Genomic DNA, 25,868 nt, shown 5'->3' with positions numbered 1-25,868 from the left:
AGGTTATAAAAGGCCAAAAGGCCTTTCGAGCCCAGAAAAAGCAATTATTTGTTCGTGACTATTGTTGACTTTCACGAAGCGAAATGTACGGGTTTCAAGGGGGGCTTCGAATACAAACGATTTTGCTTTTTTCTAGAAATTGTGAAATCTCACCTTAAAATTAATGACCGCAAACTGTAGAGACAAAGTAAATGCTGACTTCCGCCAAGAATGAAACTGTCAAATTTAGAGATGACCGAGAAATATATCAATGTACAAGAAAACGACAAGGATGTACAAGAAAACGACATGCTTCTGGCAGAGGTTCGCCGCCAAGTCAACCCTCTCAGCTTTTGCGCCTGCACTCACTTCGTTCAGCGGATACAAATAACGCCCCATCGAACCTCTGCGGAGGAGAGAGGTGTGCACACTAAAACAAAGGATTGTTCACGGTTGCGGCCCTTCCAACATAAATTGCAGCAGCATTGTTTTCATGGCAAGGTTTCCTAACCAGTCCCTCAATTAACTGTGCTTTGAAGGATAATTTCACGGACAAAGGCGATGAATTTGCGATTAAGCATGTCTAAAGAACACAAAAGTGAGATGGTATACATAGATCCACAGAACGGTCACAGGAGTAAGACTTAGCTGAGGTTAGTTTGGCCTGTTGGCTATGTCCTGATTAATCAAATCGTTCTCATTTCAGCGTGATCCCACTGCATCGGCTTACAATTAAAATCAAATCCAATCGTTTAAAATTGATGATGTCACAAGTGGCACCTAAAGAAGCCTGGTCCTTCATGGGTGGTAAGGGACAGCTTCACCGCGGTCAAATGTAAAAAAAATAAACAAATCCGTTAAACCTAAGGCGGCTCAAAGCTGATAAGTTTATTGTGAGTCATTTTACAGTGCGACACGCCTTACCGTGGTCACCCTACAAACTTTTTTTTACGAGTTAGCCAATCAGGATATCTTCCTCCTTGTTCACGAAATACAAAAAAGTTTGTTGGGTGGCCACGGTGAGGCGCGTCGCACTGTAATAAACAATCATAGTCATTTTATGATGTTTTAAAAATAGTTTCACGTCTTTTAAAGTGAATTATGCCATCCATTCAAGCAGTAAACACAGACACACGGTGCCGATCAGTCCGTCACATGCTTCACTTTAAGGAACTTCAAATATTTTTAGTAAATCATAAAATTTGACTATAAAAAATTGCGATAAAACATTTCGTAAAAACATTGTAAAAAGGTTAAAAAACACGACGTTTCGATGTACATTACATCATTATCAAGTGAAATTAAAAATGCAAGATTGCGGCTATAAATACAAAAATGGACAATAGATATTAATTAAAATAGTAGCATTGAAGAATGCTACCGGTTAAACAAAAAGTTTCGCACGTATAGAGTCCGTTTGAGTGTTCAAGCAAGGCTTAAGTTTCTTGATGTACAGCATTTCAAATACCAAACAATCAAATTTGCTCTGACACTTTCTCAAGATGTTAAAATGGCCCTGATTCAATAGGTGTTTGCTCCCGTGAGCTTCAAGAAAATGTTTGCCAATTGCCGAGTTCTTGTGCTCAGCAACGCGTTGAAAAAGGTGTCTGGCTGTATAGCCGACATAATCTGCATCGCACAGATCACATGAGAAATAGTAAACAACGCATTGCTGATTCACAATCGACGGCTTAACTTCCCTAGGCTTAAGATCATGTTCTAATTTCATACTAACAAAAACTGGCTGCAATATGGGGCCAATCTTATTACTTAGGTCGTTAAATTGCCTGCGAACCGCATTGGCAGCTACTTGATCCTTAAAAGGAAGGATAATTCTGATCTTACGACCGCCTTCAGGCTTCTCTTCCGCTGCCTGTTCCGATACATTACGAAGAAAATTACTAATGATGGAATCTATGAGAGCCCTAGGATAATCTAGGCGACTGAAAATTGAGCGCAATTTGTTACATTCTAAATTGAAAGCTTCTGTTGTGGAACATAGAGCGTACGCGCGATGTAACATTGTTTTCACTAAAGACACCTTGTATCGTTTGTCGGTATGGCTATGGTAATGCAAGAGTAAGCCACTGTTCGTTTGTTTCCTGTAAACTTGAGTTTCAAGTTTAGTCCCACACTTGATGATTTCAATGCCAATAAAAGGAATCATACCACTGACAGGGAGTTCCATTGTAAATTTCATGCTGGGATGGAGACCATTCAGAGTATTGAGAAACTCAGAGGCAGCGTCACCACTAGGCATTTTAGCCAGGGTATCATCCACGTAACGTTTGTACAGGTCAGGCATCAGACCATCACGGGAGAGCTTCTCTTCCAGGTGACACATAAAAACATTAGCCATCAGAGGACCAAGGGGGGAGCCCATGGCCACCCCATCAGTCTGTTCGTACAAAAGACCATTGAACTGGAAAAGCTGGTTGGTTGTAGCAATTTCCAGTAATTTGGCAAGCTGATCCTTCTGCAAGTTAAGGCCGTAGGTCTTGTTGAACCAATCGTTGGTGAACGCTTTGTGGACTAGGATGTTAATCGTCTCACTCAAAGGTACGTTGGTGAAAAGTGATGTCACATCATAGGAGACTAAGATGTCATCCTCATTCACGGAAATGGTACGGATTTCATCAGCAAAAGCAAAGGCATCAGTGATTGTGTAGTCATTGATGGAGAGTGGCTTAAGTTTCTCTTCGAGCCATTTGGCGAGATTGTAATTGTAGGCGCCAGTTGCTATACAGCCAGACACCTTTTTCAACGCGTTGCTGAGCACAAGAACTCGGCAATTGGCAAACATTTTCTTGAAGCTCACGGGAGCAAACACCTATTGAATCAGGGCCATTTTAACATCTTGAGAAAGTGTCAGAGCAAATTTGATTGTTTGGTATTTGAAATGCTGTACATCAAGAAACTTAAGCCTTGCTTGAACACTCAAACGGACTCTATACGTGCGAAACTTTTTGTTTAACCGGTAGCATTCTTCAATGCTACTATTTTAATTAATATCTATTGTCCATTTTTGTATTTATAGCCGCAATCTTGCATTTTTAATTTCACTTGATAATGATGTAATGTACATCGAAACGTCGTGTTTTTTAACCTTTTTACAATGTTTTTACGAAATGTTTTATCGCAATTTTTTATAGTCAAATGTTTTTCTAAGTCTTTGCTTCTTCGTAAAATCATAAAATGCTTTAGAAAATTCACAGACTCACAAACAACTTAACAACTTTGAGCTTAAGCTCGATTTCCGCCGCTCCCTCGAGTCTGGCTTTCCTCATTTCCCGAACAGCAGCTGGTAATGAAGCCTACTTTGAACTCTTAAAGAAAAAACCTTATCTTCAATGGGCTTTTCTCAATTATATTTTACGTTTGACAGCGGGTAAAGGAGCGGTAAAGGAGTCAATGGGTGAAGCACACTCAACTTACACAAGTTATAAGCAATTTCCTCACCAGGTACTCAGCAATATACTTACTAGGTCTCAGTACTCTTGTATTGCCTTTCACAAACATAATATTACTGTTATCAATGGGCCCTGGAGGATCTGAAAGAACAAAGAGAAAGTTTTAACCCTGCTGCACAAAGTTTTATACGCTCTACAAAAGACGCGTTTTTAAAGATTAAAATTTGCGCCATAACCGACAACTGTCTCGTTAGTTCTTAAAAATACAGGGCAGATGATTCGAAAAGGCTCTAAAAATAAAAAACAAAGTATGGCCTTTTTTCCCAGAATTACAGCTTACGTGGTTAATACCCCTAATTTTCTCCAGTTTTGGATTCCAACAGCCTTTCCAAAGATCTTCTTCTTCCGCATAGCCATAAACCGCGCAAAAATATCTTTGTTTACGTAGGCATCGTCCTTAAGAGACCCGGAACGTATGCACAGTAACCAAAAAAAGCGGCGTCTTTAAAAGCATACCTTGTTCTTGTCCCTTGACAAACATCTCCCACTGTCTGAACCATCGCATACTGATGCAGTACGTGTCCACGTTGTCGTTGGCTGGACAGTCATGGTTCAACTGATGACACACACCCAAAAAAATTCATTTTAAACCTGGTTGGAATTTTCCATATTTAACAATTAGATTATTTGCTCGAGATTTCTATCGCGTGATCACATCAACTATCACGGATAGAAATCAAGAGCGAATAATCTAATCGTTTTAGTATAACTACTTGTCGTTCAAAACCTAACAAGACAGGTTCACGTTTTTATTGAATATTGATATAAACAGGTCACGCCACCGCACACTGTCAGCCGGCTACTCACTCTATCTACAACAGAAAAGATAGTGAGTAGCATAGCTAATAGGAGAACTGTTAGCAGTCGTAAATTTATACTAATACCGAATATTAACTCATACGCTTTGTTATTTCTGATAATAAAGTACAAACTGACCCTTTTGAACGTTTCCATTTGCATTTGAAAAAGTGGAAAGCTGGTTGGAGTTGTCAATATTACTGAATGTTAACTCAGTCTTATCAAGTTTTCTTATAAGTATTTTTCAAATGCTAATACATTACAAACTGACCCTTTTGAATGCTTCCATTTCTCTTTGTCGCCTTCTTTCAAGTTCATCAAGAGCTTTCTGACAATTAACAAAACACACACAGTGAGGTGTTGTCACATATTAGTATATTTAAGGCCAAGTAAAACGGGCAACTTTTTCTTGCAATGTTGCCGTTTGCAAGTTGCGAGTCTGTTCCCCGTATTACCACCTCCACGCGCAGCGAATTTTCGTATTGCAAAAAGTAGACACGACGTCTACTCTTTGCAACACGAAAATTTGTTGCGCCCGTAGATGGTAATACGGGGAACAAACAATCGAAACTTGCAATGAACGCAAAATTTGGTGCGCGACATGCTGCAAGAAAATGTTGCCCGTATTTTAGTGAATTCCTTACCTTGCAATGTTTGCACATGCTCAAATTGGTAGCCGGGGGACCTCCTCCAAACCTGAGAGAAATAAGAAATAAGTTTTCATGGTCCTCCACTTTCTGAGCTGTGTATTTTTTAGAAAAACGAATACTTAACAATTATCCTGTGAAATCGCGCGGAATATCGCTTCTCAAATTCATTAATAATTCATCAAGAGAAAACAAAGAAAATCCCTACCGCGACCGTGGTTTGGATATGTGATCCTAATTACCATAAAATTTTGCCAACTTTGGCCTTGAATTTCTCTAAGAATTATTGATAATTTGAGAAGCAATATCAAACACTCGAAAGTGTGTTTCATCAGATATCCAAACACCTCGAAGTCGTTTAAAAAAACTCGGCTGTGCCTCGCTTTTTCAACTTACTTCTTAGTGTTTGGATATCTGATGAAACACTCTTCCTCGTGTTTGATATTACTTGATACTTAGACGCGGAGGCCGTAGGCCAAGTTGGCTTAAATCGGGGGCTATTCCGCAAGATTGAGCCAGATAATTGTTTTATTATTCAACAAAATGATAACAAAGCACAGCTTTACTGCAGAAAAGCGGGAGGCGATCATCCGAGGTAGTTACTTGTTTTTAAAAAGCACTCTGCCATTTTTCTCCCCGACACACGAAATTACGTATATCGCAGGATATCTTTTGTGTGCGCAAGACAAACATTGATTGCACCATGACCCTATTTGGGCGTTGTTACGATGTGTTGAATAATAAAACACTATGTAGCACTACTGTCAGTTAGGAACTGAAAGTGACCTGTGGCTCGCGGACATTTATATTTTATGGTTGTCACTCATCATTAAGCTGTCTACCTTGACTTACCACTGATCAATTACAACTCCAACTTTACGGTCAGGATTATTCAATTATTATTGAACTTACCTAGCCTGCAGATGTCTCCAGACAGATTCAGGAAGAGGTACAGTTATCTCATGAATTCTCTCCATGTTCAGTGGATGAATAGCTGTGAAAAATAAAGACTACCCATCAAGTTTCATAGTGGAAGAGAGAGAGAGAGGGATGAAAGTATAGAAAATTAACCCGAGCCAGGGCTCGAGACTAACTTTTTTTAGCATACTAGCCCACTGGCTGGTAACAGGCCTGCTTTTAGAGCGGTTTTCAATTGAGTCTTGTAAAACCAAAACCAAAGTAATTTCTTTGGCCAATCACATCAGATGTAAACAACACAATCAGCCAATCAGAACTCGAAGCAAATACATGTAACCTGCGTCAAGCGCGGGAAAACGCGCGCGACCAAGGCACGATTGGTTTTGGTTTGGCTTCCCATTGGTTGAGAAAATGGCGCGAACATTGCCAACCAATCATAGAGTCTTGTAAAGCAAAACCAAAGCAAACGCGCAATAAATTTCGACACTCAGTTGAAACCCGCTCTACTATCCAAAAAAAAAAAACCTTTCATTCACCTGTGACGGGAAGCAGATTCTGGTATTTGTCACTTGCGCAAAAGAAAAACTCCTCGGAAAGTGAGTCGTTTGTTTCCTTGTTAGCTGTTTCAAGTTATTTTAATTAAAGCGGCAGTGAAGTCTATAAAATCCGCTAACAGTCTTTCCTTTATTAGTTTCTCTTTTCTTGATTTGTTTATATGATAATATTGTCATTTTTGTTTGACCCTGCAGTGCTTTACAATCTTTACTAGCCAACATCAGGTGAAAGAGATTGCGAGATGCTGAATTGCTGTGAAAATGTCATGGAAATGTCATGAGTTTACAATGAACTTGAACGGTTCAATGCAGTTTTGGATACTCAATTGAAATACTTTTGACAGACGTACTGGCCACACATGACACAGACTGTAACATTACAAACGAAATTTTCCGTCAGATTCAGGGTGTGGCTTATGCATGACTGCCTTATTCAAAGGGTGTTTACGGTATTTGAACACAACATTTTTTTAAAACCCTCCGGAGTCCAATTCTGAGAAATCATCAGAATTTTGTGGCACATCCAATAATTCCAATTAGATGACTAACTGTTGATTTCATTGATGAACTGTAACGTTTCTGCTTTGGTCAATATCTTGTTACTGTCAGGATAAACTGAATTTTGATCTCTTACCTGCATGCGTACACATGAAGTCTGAGTTTGTAATAGGACCTGAGTAGACAAAAAGTATTTTAACACTGTGAAATAAACATGATGGATCACAAGATCTGCAGTACCTAAAGATACAACAGAAAGAAGCTGATCACCAGCAGAGGTTATTTGTTTTATTTTTACCTGGCTCCATGCAAGACTGGAACTTTGTCAGCCATTTCTTGGACACAAAATACCTTGCTTCACTGGCCTGCGTGACAGCAACAACAACAACAACAACTTTATTACAACTCAAACAGACTGATTACAATGGGGCTGACCCGCAGGCAGCAACTGCTATTCTAAGCAGGTCAGTCCAAAAAAATATGAATGAAGTCAACTAAATATTTAAAGAGGAGTAGATAAATTAATTAAAGGGCTGAAAGCATAATCGACCCAAATGACTTTTCAGATCGTTCTTTGTTGTTTTAGCTCATATTCACCGGAATTTTGCATGTAACCTTGAATTCCTTCAGGAAACGTTGCTCCAATGTTTTGGCGTATGCTTTGCGTTTTGTTTTGTGATAAAGACGGAAATCTTGCCCCAAGTCATAGGTTTTTATTACAAACGAAGCGCGAAACAGCGGATAAAACATTGAGCACCGTTTCCTGAAAGAATTCAAGGCCACATGCAAAAACTCTGGTGAATCTGAACTAAAACAACAGAAAGCAATCCGAAAAGACATTTGGGTCAATTATGACCAGACATAGAAATGAAGACTTTTGCAGTAAAAGAAATCTTATGATATGCGCAATTTTTATACTATTATCGGTTACTCACAGGGCTTGGCTTTAGTGATAATTATAGAAATATCCTAAACAAGAGGTTTCGAGTATTTGTGCATTCTGCCAATTATCATGACAAAAAAAAAAAAAAAAAAAAATCCAAGAATATTTGGATCTTAAAACAGAACACTGTGTCTCTCTTCCATCAAGTTCCTCATTAATATTTTATTGCACTGAAATACTCAAGGAGGTATACATGTAAGCTCACTCCAGGACAAACAAATACACCAACACGCCACTACTGTACCTGTGAAGCTTTCAGCAAATTAAAAACAGTCTGCCTCTCTTTGGTGGCTTCTCCACTTGATTTCCTACCAAGACAATTTTTACAGAGCATCACATCTTAACTTCTATGTTTCTGTAGTAGTTATGTTAAACACTGATTGAACAAATTTGCTGTCAAAACTCTCTGGAAAATTAAGAGTCCAGGATATCTAAAACATGAATACTCATGTGAGCCTACCGGGTTCAAGCTTGCACGGGGAAGATGGGGATGGGTTTGGTTACAAGGTGTGACCCTAGGTCCAGTATATTTGTTGTCATCCTGTTGCCTGCCTATAGTTGGTCTGAGCAAGCGGTAATACATCATGGAAAAAAAAAGATCTATTGCAGTGCAGAATGATCGATATCCTCATTAAGCTTTTTAAAAGACTTAAAAGTATGTTGTGTTACAACAAAGTTGTTTGTTCATATTTAGTTGAACTTTGTATGTTTAGTAAAATAATACAAATATGTGATATGAAGTTTGACCATGACTGACCTGTAAAATAACACATAGGCTTCCACATCAGACACGTATGAGTCAGAAACTAAAATGTAAAGCAACAATTCAATTAACATAAATTTTACCAGTTGCTATACAATGATTACAATTCAGTACTGTTTACTAGTTATGCTGTAATGAAATGACTGCCATCTTCTTTCAAGTGTTGTGTGAAGTAACTAGCAAGGTTGGCATGTTTGGTAGTCAAGTTCACAGAGAGTGATAATAAGTGAAAACAACGTGTATGGGAGGGGGGGGGAGGGGAGGGAGGAAAGGAAGACGACACAAAACTGACAAAGGGGAGTTCTTTCTCTGGAGTTTGATTGTGTGTTTCTATACTTCTAACTAATATCATAAGTTAACTCCTTAAGCCCTAATGGTGATCAGCACCAAATTTCTCCTTGTAATATCAATGCTTATTCAATCCCTCAGGTCATGAGAATGAAAGGGGAAGTATCACGCAAATTTGCTGTCATTTCAAAACCCAAAAATGTTTGTCTGTCAGCAGAAACAAAGAAATAATTGTCAAGTTTATTATAAATTATCACCCCAGTGCAATAAAACTGTTGCTTAGTGCCTCTGGTCAGAGACAGAGTAGGCCGGTATGGATTGAAACTTGAAAAATGTTAGGCTAATGTTTTTCAAGTTCTCGCATTTTTGTTTCCAAAATGCGCTAGAACAGTTGTTCCTTTCAAGAATCGAGTTGATTTCTTTCCTCTCGTCATTCTGGAAATATTTGGCAGCTGATTGAAGGTCTTATTTCACCATTTTTAACAAAATATATCAAAAACCCATGCTACTTCCCCTTTAAGGATATTCATGATCAACTAAGGTGAGCTTCTTCCCAGTACTTTTAGAACTGTATTTGGCTAAACAAAACTCAAAGCATGAATTACTTTTAACACTAACACTACAAACTGCTTAAATGGCCAACAAAATGACCAAATTGTAACTTACCTTCACTGACCCAAGAGTCATTGAACTCGTACCATTTCCCATTTATATAATTCTTGGCAAAGCTCACATAATGACCAGCTGTAAGATATAAAAAAAATGTTGTGGTTTAAATTATATGGCAGATTCTTTGGATACAAAGTACAAAGGGAAGAATCTCAAGGTCGGCAGCACACCCTCTGATGGCTGAGACCCTTACACTCTATTGTAAGTTGGACAGGGGAGTCTCAGAACAGCTGAGCCTTGAGTAGCTCCTTCCTTCCTGCAGCATCGCTTGTCTTCAGCTGCCTCTTTACAGAGTCTCAATCATATATCTTTGCTATTGACATATGTGCAGGTAGTTTTCTCACAGCAGAAACCACAGTGACTGTTAGGTGAACCTGAATATCAGTTGTTTGTCTGTAATGGAGCTCTTAAGAGGGACACATAGAGCTGGCCCCAAGGGTTTCTCTCTTATGGAAAGTTAACTGTATAATGAAATCATCAATTTGTAACATTTTTTCATAACTTATTTAATTAAATATTATCTATTTTATTCTTAATGACTAATATCTTAGGCGCTAGGTGCGATCATTCCCAATGAAAAAGAACCAGTATATTATTTGCCTAGGAGAAGGTGTCACCTTCCTAAGATAAAAACGGAGAGATTCAAGAAAACTTTTGTAAATAGACTTATTTTTAAATATAATTTAGTATAGTATTTTTCTATACTTGTTGTATTTTATCATGTATTTTTACTTTTTCCCTGTAACTTAGGATATGTATTTCTATCCTTTGATTGAATAAAGACTATTATTATTATTATTATTATTATTATTATTATTATTATTATTATTATTATTATTACTATTATTGTTGTTGTTATCTTAATTATATTTACAGTAGATGAAAACAAATATGTCACAGTACATGTAGTTTTACCTCCAACACTTCCATGATGAGTAATGACCGCAACAAGATCATATGTTGTGCATTTCCGAGTGGGCTCCAATTTGTTGAAATCTGAATGCAAGGAAAGAAAGGTCTCAAGTAAGTATATACTCACAAATTTCCAGTCATACAAGAACAACAACAAGGACTGTAAATGGTTCAATTAACACATAGGGCCATGTGTTTATTTCTTTACTTTTTTAAAATTTTTACAAGCACTGGCCTTTATCAGACAAGAGCATTTAATGGAGAGAGGCAATTGTCAATTTCCACAAACAGTTACAGAGAACAAACTTCAACTTGAATAATGAATAATGTCACAGCCTCAGAGTAACCCTTACAACTCAGTTCTGATATCAAAATATCTGTTCAAACAATGCACAAGTGCCTTCTTTCATTTTATTAGCTTTAAAGAGAATTAGAAAGGGTATAAAATACAAGGTATTCACATTAGACAGGGACATTAATCACAAAATAGAGAGTAGGTGGGGGTTTACTACATTTGATACATTTGTTAGAAGGTACAGCTGTAGACATTTTCCATGCCATTATTTTACGGTACAGTTGTAATAACAGATGAAATGCAAATTACTGGTAACTGCCTACCTTTTACCAGGAAGGGTTTCATGTCCAGACCAGTGAGAGGAAATGAAATGAAATGATTGATTTTTGACGAGAAGTACATTTCATGCTTGAAACGCTTCAGGTGAATACACAGAATCTGCAGAAAAAAAAAAGCTAAGATGAACTGAAATTCAAATGGAAGACAGTCATAGTAAACTATGGTCTTATGATTGAAGAACACTTTGTCCACGGAGAAAGGTCTTGAAACCCAGCCCTCAGATTACAATAATTTTACCAGTACAAGATTTTAGCAGGTGATCATACTAAGTAAATTACTCAACACTGATTCACAGTATTTACTAAGACACTAGACTAACCTCAGGAAGATGCATCACTTTACAAAGTTTGATGCCATTTCTTAGCCTGAAAAGAAATATAAATATTATTATAATTACAAGTTTACATCAGTTGCACAAAACAACAACTATACAGTCACTTTCTTTGAAGAATATAATATTACATGTACTGTATACAAGCAAGACCAAAGATAGGGAAAGAAAAAAAACAAGACTATTTCACATAACCCTGTGACCAGCTACTAAGAAGGGTGTTCTAATTTTCAACTGACAAAACACTGTCCCAGGAACATCTGCAAGGAAAATTGTCAAACTCGCAAAATAACTGGCTAGAGATGAACCACTTTTACAAGATGTGTGTGTTGAATAGATTGGTCACTGGATTGTCATTGCTGAACAAGATGGTACAATCTCAGCTTTTTTTGACTTTAATAGTCATCAGCCAACAGGGAGCTCAGACACGTTGTGCAATAATTATTGGTACAATGTAATTATAGTTAAAGATTATAAATCAGGCAATATTCATATTTACTGGAATCTTACACTTACTTTTTACACTTTTCACAACTGTACATATTGTCTCCTAGATAAAAATAATAAGATGAGTAGGTGAGACTTGAAAAGATTATTCAAAACTCACTATGCCAAACAGAATGTTACTGTTTACTCACTCTGTTATACATGTACAGTAATTGAATGTGCATAATAAATGGCATTTGAAAACATTTTAACCATTGCTCATTACAGAGACTGCATTATTACATACCTTTTAGTTCATCTGCTGAAAAGAATGCTGAGAGGCAGTCATGAAGAGTAACTTGGGGGCCAAGAAACCACCTGGTATGCAAAGGACAAGATCAAAAGGGTTAACACCACCAGTAAATACATTAATTATTTTGCTATTATACAACTCCACATCCATGTATTCACTGATGGATCACTCACTCACCCACCCACCTAATTAACCAACCAACCAATCAAATACTTAGTTAATTGATCAATCAATTAATCAATTAATTAATAAACTTGAGACATCACAATTTTAGGAAGCAATGTCAAGTACCATAACCACTAATTTTCTACTATGCTTTAACTTGTTACACAGAAATAATACTGATCTTCCACATTGTGCAATGCAGTGTTGTTGTGACCTAAAGTGCAAGTCACTTGATCAAGTTTTGTCTTTGTTTAGTAGTCTGCCTCCCATGTTTTCTCTACAGTACCTTCTCAGCCATTCAAGTATCGACACCACCCAGCCTTTGTCCTGATCCCTGTCTATCACAGATGAGCAGGATGTCAGAGAAGTGCACTGTGAAGCATGAAGAACTGTCAATTCATCCTTTCCTAAAAAACAAACCAACCATATAAACAAGTGAAACTTTCTTTCATTACATGTACTTACAGTGTATCTATACAATAATAGTAGTAGTAGAAGTCTTTATTAACAACATATGTGTGTCTTTACAATCAATAACCAATCATATGCATTACAAAATTGAAAAAGATTAAACTACATGTAGTACGTTTGAAAGGGAGCAAGTTATACAATACATGACCAGTGTCATTTGTGATTCTATTGAAAAGATCACTGTCCCTATTCGAAATTACATCGGATATCAAAATGATATTACTTGTATAACCCAAGAGGATAAGCTCCCCGAAAAAATGTGTCAATCCGATCTAAATATTTGTGTTGATAGGCAGAGCCCCACACTTCTAATCCATACAAAAATAATGACATATAGAATAATAATACTTCAATCAATGTTATGCCTGGGGGTGGCAGATGTTGTGCATTTCATCCATCTTTCTATCCCAACCCAAGGGCATTTGATTGTCAAATGTATGACCCGTGTGGTTCCAGTACATTTAGAACAAAAATAAAATAATTACCCCAAACAACGTTTTTCTCAGACGGGAGTCCAGGCATTGAAAATTCATGTATCTCCAATCTTTTTAAAAAATGTTATAAGAAACATGCCCCTTGGATACCCAATTTTCAATTTGTGTCTAAAGGCCAACCTCAAATCAAGAGAAAATTAAATTTTAACACATTTGTTCCTGGGGAGAGAATATTCTACTAAAAATTCTAAACTCTCGCATCTGCCTTCCCCCCCATCCCCTTTGTAATAATTCTACTCTCCTCAAGATGGCATATGTTTTGTGAGCCAGTTAAGTTTGGGGCACCAAGATTCTCATAGCAGTAACAATAAGTGTACACTTCCTTTTTTACATGATAATAAAATGTACATGTACACCTCAATTGAGCAGCATACATAAGATCTAAGTAGTACTGAATAAATGAATGAACGAACGAAGGAACGAAGGAATGAAGGAACGAATGAATATTTACACTTGCTAGTTCCATTAACTAAGAGCTGCTTTACAAGAGGGTTTTGCTAATTAAAATACACTTGGAAGATGATCTCACCTGGAATTGGGAGAGACACATCTTGAAATGTTTCAGCTCTTGAAGAAACCTTTCGAAATAAATAACAGAAAGATTTTTAAGAGTAAGTACAGCTACTTTATATTAAATATTTTTACAGTCATATAGTGTCGACATTTAGTTTTAGCATGACACAAATTATCAAATAAAATTAACACTGAAATACAATGCTTTAATTACTACATGTCCACTTAATCAATTTGATGGATTATTACAAAATGACAATTTCTGTGGATATCTGAATTAATTCCACAGCTTGAAAAAATACAAGCAACAAGTAAAACGACAATGAGTATTACCCTAGAAAAAACATTGAAAAATATTTATTTTTTTTAATTTTTGCCAATACATTCTCTCATTTTGTGAGCTCTCTTAGTTGTTGCAGGAAGAGTATGTAGCAGTAGAATAACAATGAATGAGAAACGACTTACCCTGTGGCATGTTAAACACTGCACTGAGCTCTGTATAGTGCCATCAAACAGATCTGTCACTATACTGCTATAGTTCACTGGTTCTTTCTTTTTACCTAAAAATGTTAACGATATTGAAGAGCTTGCTGGAAGAAGGGTGCAAGGGAAGATGTGGCCTTTAAAATCCAAATTTCTCCCAAAATAAATGTTTGGTTTATCAACAGAGTTGATACCCAAAGGAAAAATTGGCCACTGTAAAGATATTTGAGTGCTGACGTTTTGAGCTTAAGACCTTCATCAGAGCAAACCAATCCATGATCTACTTTGGCCTACAGTCTTTTTATCACATCAGAAATGTAGTTCCAAGTATCTTTTGCTGCATAAAAGCATGAATTCAACAAATTACATTGTAATTTATGCCTTTTGTTAAAAGCTCAAGAAACATAAACAAAAGCAGACCTGAAATGTGGTTGATTTCCTTTTTTGTTTGACTTTAAACTGAGACGAAATGAAAGCGCTCCAGCATCACCTGCATTGATTCAGTTTTTTAGGCTTAAGTCATAAGCCAATTGCCTGAATTCTAGCCCTTACATTACAACATAAATTTGAACTATGCTTCTAATCTAACATGATAACCAACCTGTATGAATTTGAAGAATTTGAGTGAATTTGTAGAAATTTGAATTCCAAAGCCAAATAATCACCATGCCCTTTTTTCCAGAGAGCCCCAAGAGAACCATTTTAAAATTTAAACTACGATAATTGATAGGTAGAAAAAACAGCAGTCGGTACAGCAATGGTTGATCAATTCTGGAGGTCGCGGGTTTGATTCCCGCTAAGGTTGAGGACTGTTTCTCTTGCCTTGTGTGGTGTCCCATTTCCAAATAAGGGTTAACGCTCAGTAGGAATTTCATGGGTTCCCTTTAGCCTCTAACATACACTGCAGAATTAATCCTCTGATCCCCCATTTTGAAAACAAAAACCAACACCTTGGTCTGCAAATGCCATTATTTTTGCAGCAGCACATAGTTTCCTTACTTGATTCTGCCACTTTAGGCTTCTTTGGTCGTACAACAGGTGATGGCTGCTTCACCTTTCCCTCAGTACTTTGGTCAACAGGTTTTTCTTCCTTAATTAATACACTGTCGTCAGCATCCATATCCTCATCAACCTGATCACAGTGCTCACTATCAGCATCACTCATTGGCTCATCTTCGACTGACACTGTCACGTCATCAACACTGACAGGCTCTCCATTGGCTTTCCTTTGTTTGGCCTTGCTCTCTGCCTCTTGGTTGGCTTGTTCTTCGGTTGTGTTGACATGAAGTGGTTTATCGTCTGCGTCATCTTCACCACTGTCAGAGTACATGTCCACATCATGGTTTCCTACCGGTATTTACAGCAAGTTACACCGTAATGTGGTTATCATCATGATGTAAGAGGTGACTTTTATTTATTTATTTTATTTATTTTATTTTTTTTATTTATAAAATTTAGAAGCCGTAAGCAGCAAGATGGAAAGCGACAAATGGACTTCCAAGCGCTAGCTCTACTAACTGGTTGGGGTGTTACCCTGGGCCTGATTACTGCAAAGCCAATCAACGCTACTACATACAGCCAGGTAAAACATTATGTTTACCTTACCTACATGTTACAAACACTGGAAATGATACACTTATTGACCGAGAGGTCATGGTATGAGGTCCACAGGACACTATGCAAAGCAAAATACTTTCAGTGAACTCAAAAAACCGGATAAATTTACTGGTAAGAGCTTGAAAACTCAAATGATGTCTGCAAATTCTCTAAAGTAACAACCCCAAAGATTGCAGCTTGAATTTCAAAAACAATTGCAATACCATCATGCAGGTTTCCATCATGTGGCAGACTTGTTCCTCCCAGCAATCTCTTGTTATGATGGTTTGGTTCATCATCATCGCTGTCAGATGACAGCAAGTCCTCTGTGAGTGACGGCACCGGCTGCTTCAACTCCTCATGCAACTGATCCATGATACAACGCAAAAACTCCTGAGCATCCTGAGAATAGAATAAAATAGAATAGAATAACTTTATTTTTTTGCTCTTTTGCTTACATGAATTATCATAACTAACTAACTGACTGACTGACTGACTGACTAACTAAATAAATAAAGAACCCTGAAAACTGTGGGGGGATCATTGCCTTGAGAAAATCTAGAACAGCTTGTTGGTAACAGTTGCTATAGGTGACCTTGACCTATACAATCATGTACATGTAAATCACATAAAAAAATGCACCACCTAATAAAATTCAATCCCTGGCATCCTTGTCCATTAGAGAAGGGCAACTTGAACATTGGGTTTGGGAACTGTATGTCTGGGTGAAGTATAGAGGAATCTAAATATGTGTGACGCCTACTTTGGTAGTTTAGTTTAATGCATTCGTCAAAACAATAATTACAATGATAATAAGAGACAATAACAATCCTAGCTGAAGAAACTGGCAAAGAGGGGTCCTCGGGAGTATGCAAGGGCCTAGTGGTTCTGTAGAAAATGATAGGTCTTGTGCATCCCAAGCTACCCTAACCTTTCAGCAAGCCCTGCCATGTGTGAACCTGAAATTTCATTTGACACTTTTAATCTTACACATAGAGATCCAGATAACCATCCCAGAGCCCAATGGTTCAAAGCAGGATTACACTTATGCAGGATAGGATACATCTATTTAATTTTTAGCTCATAAAATATTGAACCCTTCCAAAAAAGCTTCCCACGTTTTAAACTAGAATTAAAATATATAGCAGAAACAGTTGTGAATTCTTGAATTTGTGCTAACTGCTTTTCAAAGAACCAGGTCCAAGGGGTGAAACTTACATGTATAAACTGGTGACAGTCAAGAACAGACTGGAATAAAACTTCAGAGTTTGGCAGGCTTACCTGTTGCCCATAACCTCTGAATTGTGAATTAATCAACCGTACACTACGCAACAGCTGAGAGGGTACAATGTATTTGGGTCTAAAACAAAGAAAAAGGAATCTAAAATAAAACTGCTAGCCAAGGATTAGCTGTTTTAAGCTGTATATAGTAAAGTCTGACACATTATTTTTGAAAGTTTGGTTGAGTTACATATCCAAACTTGTGTCAAGCCTCTATTTTACGTCCCTCAAGGCACCTTCCTTTGATGTGAAAACAATTCCACCAACTTCAAAGCACACACTCTTTCTTCACGTCACAACACATCTGCCATTTTAGTTTTCAAACTCCATACCAGTGCATCAGCAACCAAATAATTAATTCAAAATGGTGCCTAAATCATACGTGTACACTGGCCAAAAAATGAAAAAATTCATGAAAAGATCGCACCTGTAGCTATACAGGACACCCATGAAAACACAGGAACCCCACAAGAATACAATAATTATTGTATCCTGGCCAAAAACATAAGGGCGATTTCCAAAACTCAACACAAAATGTCGATGCCCGCCACCCAAGCAATGTTGTTATGTTGCCGTGTTTATGTACAGTCTAAATGATTCCTCTGACTATCAATGTTGCTTGGGGGAGGAGGAGAGGGAAGGAGCTTCTAAAAAATTTGCAATGACAGCACCACCAAGCTATGGCAACTGGTTATAGATATCCAGGACACAAATGTACACTGCCAAATATATTTTGGTATCTGTCCCAGAAACTGTTGACCAGGATTGTAGCTACTGTACAAAGCACACCCATGAAATAACAGGAACCTCACAAGATTATAAAGAATGGTCCTTTGTCAAACACAATAAATATTAACTGATATCTTTATTGACATATAAATGTACCCATATAACAAATCAAATGCAAACAACTAAACATGAAAACAAAGCAGTCTCCACTGTTTCACTTTGACTTGACAATGGGCTATCTCTAAACTTATCTTTAACAAAATAATTTCCACTGCCATACCTTTTTCTTGACCATAACTCATTGATTAGAAGTGAGTAGTTTCTGGAAACGGAAGTGTTCTTGGTTTCTTTTGCTGCGCTGCTGCACTCCAAGAAATATTGTGTAAGGGGTGGACTGAAAGACAAAATCAAAGTTACAGTATATACAATATACCACTTCGCTGTCATGTACTTGCAGTATGACCTTAAGGCCAATTTCAGTACAACTTTATTGCGTGCAAATGAACGAAAAACCATATTGTTGTTCGCAATGGAATAAATGTGATGGTAGATTTTAAGCCTGGTAAATAAATGAGAATGATGTACAGTATTATCCAGTCAGTGACACAGGCATACTCGGAAAGAAAAGAAATCAGAGTTCTTCTAACAGGAGTCAAGCTGAACCTTTGACCTTCCAAGTAGTTTGGATGCTCTACCACTGAGCTATAGAGATTCCATGGGAGCTAGGCCATTAAACTTGGTTCTTGTGACAAACATCCTGCATACTGCTAGGATTTGAATGTAGATATGTGGCAATTAAACTGTTATCTCAGTTGAGACTACATCTTGCTTACAGCTAATGTGTCATAACACCCAACTGGGAAGTTAAATTGGATTTTAAAACAGTGATGTTTTAAAACCCTATGGCAACCGCTGGGATTGACAAAGTTGAACAACAAGAGTTGTGTATGATATTTGCATAATGCAAGCAGTGCAGGCCACAGAAATTGCATGCGACAGTATACCTGCCAACTCTCATGCATTATGCGTGAGTCTCACGCCTGAGGACTAGAGACATCGATCTCACTCATCAAGGACAATTTCTCACGCCTGACTCACAAATCTGGACGAGTTGTTCTAAAAAAACTGCATTTCATTTCAGATTTGTTATGTATTATTTCTTTGCTCTTTATAACAATTGCAAAAGCTTTCAAATGTCTACAATCCGTTTGAATCGCAAGTGTTGAAAGGTTGTCGGAATATCGTCATTTATTTTCAGCAACGTTCAGACGTCTTCGGAAAATCGTTGGTAATCTTCGGAAGTGACTCGGACGTTTTCGGAAATCCCAGTCATGACGAGACAAAAATCTCATGCGTTTGACTCAGAAAAAAATTGGCAGGTATACGACAGTCATAACTCAAAGTCAAACAGTGTAAATTGATCCTTACACAGTCAAACCACCTCTGATGGGTTTAGTCACTCAGTGACAGTCGACCAGCCACAGACAAACACTTAATCATTTCAGTTTTTTAAAATCAGGTACCTCTGCTAAAAAGACAGGATATACTTTCAAGGATGTCCGCCTGCACCGAGAAGTTCAATATTACTGCATTTACAATAACATATTTTAGCCAGAACAAGCATAATAATCTATGTAAAAATTTAGTTTTGTTCTTCATTCCTTACCAGTTTGACAAAGACTGCAGTGCGGCATTCATGTAGCATGTATTCCCAATGTTTGCCAAGCCACATAACCCTAAAATTCAAACGACAAGTTTTGTAAGCTATCTTGATATGCCAATGACAATCAATAAAGTATGACTAGCTAAATAATAATCATAAGTATCAAAACAGTCTCTTCTTTTCTTCACTTTCTAAACTAGTTATATCTTCTTGTTAATCTGGCTTTTTCTTTTCCTCCTTAAGTTTTACTGCAGTTTTCATTTTAACAAAGAATAATAAAATAAACGTTTTTCTTTCCAATAATGATGTATGACTGGTTCACCTGAATTAGCAATTATAATAATAATTATTGTTATTGGTATCTGTGGGCCAGTTCGCTGAAAGCAATAACTTTAAAGTTATAAATAAAAGTTGAAGTTGTTAGCTCACTTATGTGATTCCATGAAAGTCATCATTAATTTTCTAACTAGGATTCAAGGCACACAAATTTCTCAGTTACAAGACCTGCATGATATACAGTTGACTCCCGATAACTCGAACCTTGTGTTAACTTGAACCAATTTTCCTTTCCTTTCAGGTCAGTTTCTATATAATTAAATACACTCGATAACTTGAACCTTTTTCAATTTTCCTTGAATGTTCAAGTTATCAGGAGTCAACTGTATGTGAAATTTCTTACACTATTTCTTACCTCTTGGTTTTAAACCTCTTTCTGATTCCAGAGCATCCTCAATATCAAGAACTTCATGAGCCTTAGCAAAGCCAAACAAATGAAGAAAAATAAAAACAATGAAAACTGAGCATACATTCTATTTTCAAGCTTGTAAACTGGTTCCAGAAAACATTTACAGTCAATCCACCAAATGTGTAACCGGTATTTTTGAAATTTCAACAGAGTTTTGAAATTTACATGTCAGCTTTGAACATCTCCAACAAGATTTCAGAGTTCCCATAGAAATTTCCCTAGTTTATAACGGTCTAAAGCTATGAATTTTTCTTTACATTACAGCATTAAGTATTTCAAGAATAACAATTGTTTCCCAAGTATTTTGAATCTTTTTTTCAGTTAAAGCATCTTTTTCGGAAGGATTTCCAGAGAAATGTTCAACATTCCATTCACATGTCGGACATTACAAAGAGAAATTCAAATGTTCATTTCATTCTCAGAAATACTGGTCACGCGTGATGTGAATTGACTGTAAAATGAAGTGTGCTACTGGCAAGTCGTACCTTTGGCCTGGAGGGACTGGTTATATCATTGTTTGCTGATCCAGATGAACCATCAGATGCCTCCACCTCTCCCTGGCAGCTGAAACACCACATGCGAAAATCTTGCAGGTGTAAACACAAGTGATGGTTGGCTTCCTAATAACCACAAAGTTCAAAATTGGCATTAGAAAACAAAGTGTACATGTAAATTACATGTTACCACAGACTTATATTTTGATACAAAACTTTCCACATATAACACCAACCACTTCAGAGAGCTTTAACCAAGAGGAAACAAGGGCTGGAACCCTTGCCCGCTTAGAGGAAGGATTATGAAATAAACAAGTGATCAAATAAGCAATGGTTTGCCAGCACAATCACCAGCTCCGGGCACATCTTGAGGAAGCCATAACACTATGACTCATTGGTTTTGTAGCAATTATACATGTACATGAGGCAACAATGTCTGTAGCAAACAAAATATTAATGTAGCACACTGCATGCAATATACATATCTTATATATACATATAATACGTGCGGATATTTTGCGAGTTCATAGTATTTTTCCGATTCCCGAAGGGGCGAGGAAAAATACAAGCAATGAGCAAATTGTCCGTGGGTATTATATGTAAAACCATTGAATAAGAGATTTATTATTCCACTACCAAAAGATTTTGTTATTTTGGCTTTTCTTTTCTAGAAAGGGTTGAAATACACCCAGCATTATGTATCTGTCCACCAGTTTCGGCGCGTGCGAATGATGTGAACAACACAGAAAGCCAGTGAAGTGTCTTTGTTCGTATTCGCTTTGTTGTAAACCGGTCAAACCAGGACACTACAGTGAATTACGGTCTGACTTATATTTTGCACGTGTTCTCTTGACCTTACTTGGTGACATGACATAATAGTGGAATAATAAATACATGTATGTTGTGTTTCAAATTTATCCTTGGTTTAAATTTTATCTTCCTATTGTTCTTGAATATGGTGTTGTTTGATAATGAGCTTGAAACAATGGAAAATAAAATTTAAGGTGATTCCAATGAAAAAGAAGGAGTATTTAAAATTGTCTAAGACTTGGTCCAGTTCATGACTATGTTATGAGCATTACAAAAATGCAATAAAAAATGGGGGTCACCTTGCTCGTTTTTGTGCAACCTGGATGGCTATTATAGTAAATAGATGTCCCACGAGGTTTATATTGAATGCTAGTAATCAGAAAAGGGAACTATCATTTCTAGAAAAATTAATTTCTTGCATTAAAATATCGAAGCAGTTCAATATAATTTACTTTAATCTTACACAACAAAATATTTTAATTGAACTGGAATAAGGATTATGAAAGAAATTAATGATTTTGCAGCATGTGCACGTAAGCAGCACTACCTAAATACATGCTTTTTAAAGCATTCAAATGAAAATATCTCAAAGTAGAGTATTAAACTTTTCTTTAAATTGCGATATATCGTGGTCAACCGTATGACATTTGAATTGATGCATTAAAAAATGGGGGCCACCGTGCTCGTTTAGAAGAAAAGGACCGTTTATTTTCCTGCCGAGCTTAACCTCAAGGAAATCCCGTAATGTTGTGCGTGCGCGTGCTCCTGCGCACGCTAAATGATGCGAAAAATTATGCGCACCAAGGATGCGCAATGCAATTCGGTGGAATCACCTTAAACCAAGGATAAAATTGAAGTACAACATATATAAGTGGATTAGTATATAAAGAAAGATCTGTGGTGCCACGTAAGTAGGGGGGGGGGGGGAAAGAATGTTTGGTTTTATCAACAGAGTTGATAACTAAAGGTAATTTGGCAATCGTAAAGAGATTCAAAAGCTGATGTTTTGAGGGTTAGTCCTTCATCAGAGTGAATCAATGCATTGATTCTCTTTACGGTGGCCAAATTATCATTATATGAAATTATTATTCCACTATTATGTCATTTCACCAAATAAGGTCAAGAGAACGCGCAAAATATGAGACCGTAATACACTGTAGTGTCCCGGTTTGACCGGTTTACAACAGAGCGAATACGGACGGAAAAGGCAGAAAAAAGGAGCAACAATGTCCGGACTGGACGAAGAATAGTTTTTGAAACGATGCAGACTCGAAAACAAGTTTCACTTGTCATTTATCTTTTCATTTTATCTAATCAAATTAAAGACATTTAACTGGCTTTCTGTGTTGTTTACATCATTCGTACGCGCCATATACCGATGGACAGTTGATGCCGGGTGCATTTGAAAACTGTTACCAAAACAGAGAAGCCAAAATAACAAAATCTTTTTGTAGTGGAATAATAAATCTCTTATTCGATGGTTTTACATATAATACTCGCGGACATTTTGCTCATTGCTTGTATTTTTCCTCGCCCCTTCGGGGCTCGGAAAAATACTACGCAACTCGCAAAATATCCGCGCGTATTATATGTAAAACCATCGAATAAGATATATATATTTCACATAAATTTGGAGCTCTACCAAAACAATTCCCTGGAGTTTGCACATTAGTTTAACCAAGTTCCAAGTTTTTGAATTTTTTTCTACTCACCTGCTCTCAAATTCAATAAAAACACATTATGACAGATTGGGATGCAGGTGTTCAAGATCTAAGCACAGCTCACGAAATCGCTTGTGAGCAAAATACACTTAAAGTAACTTAAACTGACACTGTGGTAAGAATAGAATTAATTTATGTTTATTTACCAACAATAAATTCTTAACATCAAAACGGAATTTATATACATAAGAAAACTACTGAGAAAATCTTTAAGTTTAGTGGACATCTTTTGGATACTTCAGCATCCATCAACAATGTAAGGATGTTTACACAAAATGTATATAATTATGTACATATATGTACATTTAACTATTAAGTACATGATAAAGAATATAAACATACATTTGTGTAAACATCCTTAAAAAATGCAAGCAGCTTTGAGCCAGTGACGGATATTGAAAAAACCTAAAGTGTGTCTTCTTAAAAATTCTGGAATTTTTCTTAGATGTGTAAAATAGTACCTACTAGTAGATTTTTATATCTTACCTGACTGTGAAGCTCAATGTGATTGTTACCAAATCTTCCACAGCCAACAAATGAACAACATCTCTGGAAAAATTAACAGCAGATTACTAAAGGGGAAATGTATGGGGATTTGACCTTTTTTGGTGAATAATGTAAAGCAATATCTCAGCTTAAGCTACAAAAGTATTCTAGGACACAGAGGGAAAGAAATCAACTGAATTCTTACAAGGAACAACTCATGATCTGTTCTAGTGCATTTTGGAAACAAAAATGGGAGACCTTGAAAAAAGTTAGCCTAACCTTTTTCAAGTCACAATCTATTCCAATCCAGTTAATCTATGGCCACAGACAATCAGGTCAGTTTTTTTATTTTTTTGTTTCTGCTAATACAAAAACATTTTGGGTTTTTTGACACTTCTCCTTTAAGGTGAATAATAACAACAACAGCAATAACAATAATAATAATAATAATAATAATAATAACAACAACAGCAATAACAATAATAATAATAATAATAATAATAATACAAAATAAATCAAATATTTGCAAGGGGAAAGAATAGTGAAAACATAGGAATAATTATTATACAAAAGGTAGAGGAAGCTACAGAAAACGACTACATAGAAGTAAAGAGTTATTGCTAAATAGTACTAAAACAATACTAAATTGTTATTACTGACAGAAAATTATACCAATAGCTTGCTCACCCATAACAGTCAGATATAGGCTGTTTATAGGAATTTGCGACTAACCTGCAAACAAACCCAAAGGTCTGATCCAGACTTTTCACAATGATCACAGTGCCCCTGGGATGAAAAAATAGAATCTTGATTTACAATCACGTTATTTGAGTTGTACAGAGAATAAGTCATCAAATAAAAAAGGAAAGCTTTACCAGCAGTTAGCTTGTGTATAATTATATTTCAATATAGCAACTACTTGCTTTTTTACAGTGGTGAACATTTACTGTACAACAGAATGACACAGTGATTAATTTGCATAATCAATAAAAATCAAAAATTACTCACCGACTCATCTTAATTTTATTGATTTTTAATGATTTCTATTGATAACTGATTGTGCATCAGTAAAAACCCGGCTACAAAGGCATTTGCTAGATTTAACGCAATCGCAAACACAACAACGGCACCATGTCTGTGAAGATTTATATATCCTGCAAAGTCAAAGGGTATCACCTCCGTCCATTTCAAGTGAAGGAAGGCGAAGTGTTTTCGAGGGGAGAACATGGGAACGCATTTGAAGTTTTTGATGGAATGGGCCAGCTTGGCCACCTCCAGGCGGAGCTTGTTAGTCCACTCTGGCCACATAATACAAATATTTCAGCTAAAGTTAAATTGCCTGTAGAGATCGATAAATGTAATCTCCATTTAAATGTGCTTATTCCCCCGGGGATTCCAATCAGTGAGAATCATTAATCAATATAACCAATAGTTATCAATTAAAATCAATAGTAATCAATTGATTGATATTGAAAATCAATAAAAATCAAAGCCATTGAAATCAATGACATTCAATGAAAATCAATGAAAATCGAAACACTCAACATTGCCGCTTTGATTTTTATTGATTTTCAATATCAATCAATTGATTACTATTGATTTTAATTCATAACTATTGATTATATTGATTATTGATTCCCATTGATTGGAATCGCCGGAAAATAGAGGACTGAGGAAGTAAGTCATGTGGTGTTTGTAACCTCTGTAACAACCATGCAGGCAATTCTTAAATTTGCACCAGCTCTTCAAAACATTCATATTAAGAATACGACAATTATTATTGTTAACACTTCTTTTGAGTCCATTAAATAGTGAAAGAAAATCCAGCTCTGATCCGGGCTCTGACCATCTATACCATCAGCATTTTCATAATCCAAATCGAGAAAGATTAATACAACTTTTCTCTGGATATGGGCAAAAAACATCCATTATCTCGAATACCGACTTACTTTTCTCACCGCCGTTTCTAGGAGAAAAAGATAGTCTTAACCATTTTCGATTACTAACTATGACCAAGCATAAATTATTCTTTCATGGTAAGGTATTATATGTAAACAAATTAACAGTAAACTTA

General features: G+C 36.6%; 2 protein-coding genes across 2 annotated transcripts in view; both read right to left on the bottom strand.

Annotated features, from left to right (window-relative positions):
* The window catches only part of LOC146461855 (ubiquitin carboxyl-terminal hydrolase 20-like), a 30,480-nt gene that overhangs the window by 4,059 nt on the left and 553 nt on the right, over positions 1-25,868 (bottom strand). The window contains exons 2-28 of the mRNA XM_085086333.1: positions 24,527-24,580; positions 23,795-23,857; positions 20,769-20,903; positions 20,230-20,290; positions 19,542-19,611; positions 18,156-18,269; positions 17,147-17,225; positions 16,090-16,267; positions 15,269-15,616; positions 14,252-14,346; positions 13,803-13,851; positions 12,595-12,715; positions 12,138-12,208; positions 11,921-11,954; positions 11,393-11,438; positions 11,058-11,172; positions 10,443-10,523; positions 9,525-9,602; positions 8,565-8,613; positions 8,052-8,115; positions 7,163-7,229; positions 7,001-7,039; positions 5,807-5,888; positions 4,892-4,943; positions 4,519-4,575; positions 3,906-4,005; positions 3,462-3,530 (exon numbers count right to left, since the gene is read on the bottom strand). Of these exons, the coding sequence (XP_084942459.1) occupies positions 3,462-3,530; positions 3,906-4,005; positions 4,519-4,575; positions 4,892-4,943; positions 5,807-5,888; positions 7,001-7,039; positions 7,163-7,229; positions 8,052-8,115; positions 8,565-8,613; positions 9,525-9,602; positions 10,443-10,523; positions 11,058-11,172; positions 11,393-11,438; positions 11,921-11,954; positions 12,138-12,208; positions 12,595-12,715; positions 13,803-13,851; positions 14,252-14,346; positions 15,269-15,616; positions 16,090-16,267; positions 17,147-17,225; positions 18,156-18,269; positions 19,542-19,611; positions 20,230-20,290; positions 20,769-20,903; positions 23,795-23,857; positions 24,527-24,580 (2,371 nt within the window). The remainder of the gene's footprint in view (positions 1-3,461; positions 3,531-3,905; positions 4,006-4,518; positions 4,576-4,891; positions 4,944-5,806; positions 5,889-7,000; positions 7,040-7,162; positions 7,230-8,051; positions 8,116-8,564; positions 8,614-9,524; positions 9,603-10,442; positions 10,524-11,057; positions 11,173-11,392; positions 11,439-11,920; positions 11,955-12,137; positions 12,209-12,594; positions 12,716-13,802; positions 13,852-14,251; positions 14,347-15,268; positions 15,617-16,089; positions 16,268-17,146; positions 17,226-18,155; positions 18,270-19,541; positions 19,612-20,229; positions 20,291-20,768; positions 20,904-23,794; positions 23,858-24,526; positions 24,581-25,868) is intronic.
* Positions 1,220-2,782, bottom strand: LOC146461856 (uncharacterized). Its single transcript, XM_085086315.1, has one exon. The coding sequence runs from the start codon at positions 2,780-2,782 to the stop codon at positions 1,364-1,366; it is 1,419 nt and encodes a 472-aa protein (XP_084942441.1). The 3' UTR covers positions 1,220-1,363.

The sequence above is a fragment of the Pavona decussata genome, unplaced genomic scaffold (genome assembly GCF_977016875.1).
Source record: "Pavona decussata unplaced genomic scaffold, jaPavDecu1.1 SCAFFOLD_193, whole genome shotgun sequence".
Lineage (NCBI taxonomy): Eukaryota > Metazoa > Cnidaria > Anthozoa > Scleractinia > Agariciidae > Pavona > Pavona decussata.
The sequence above is the reverse complement of the archived record's forward strand: the minus strand, read 5'-3'. Positions and strand labels throughout refer to the sequence as shown.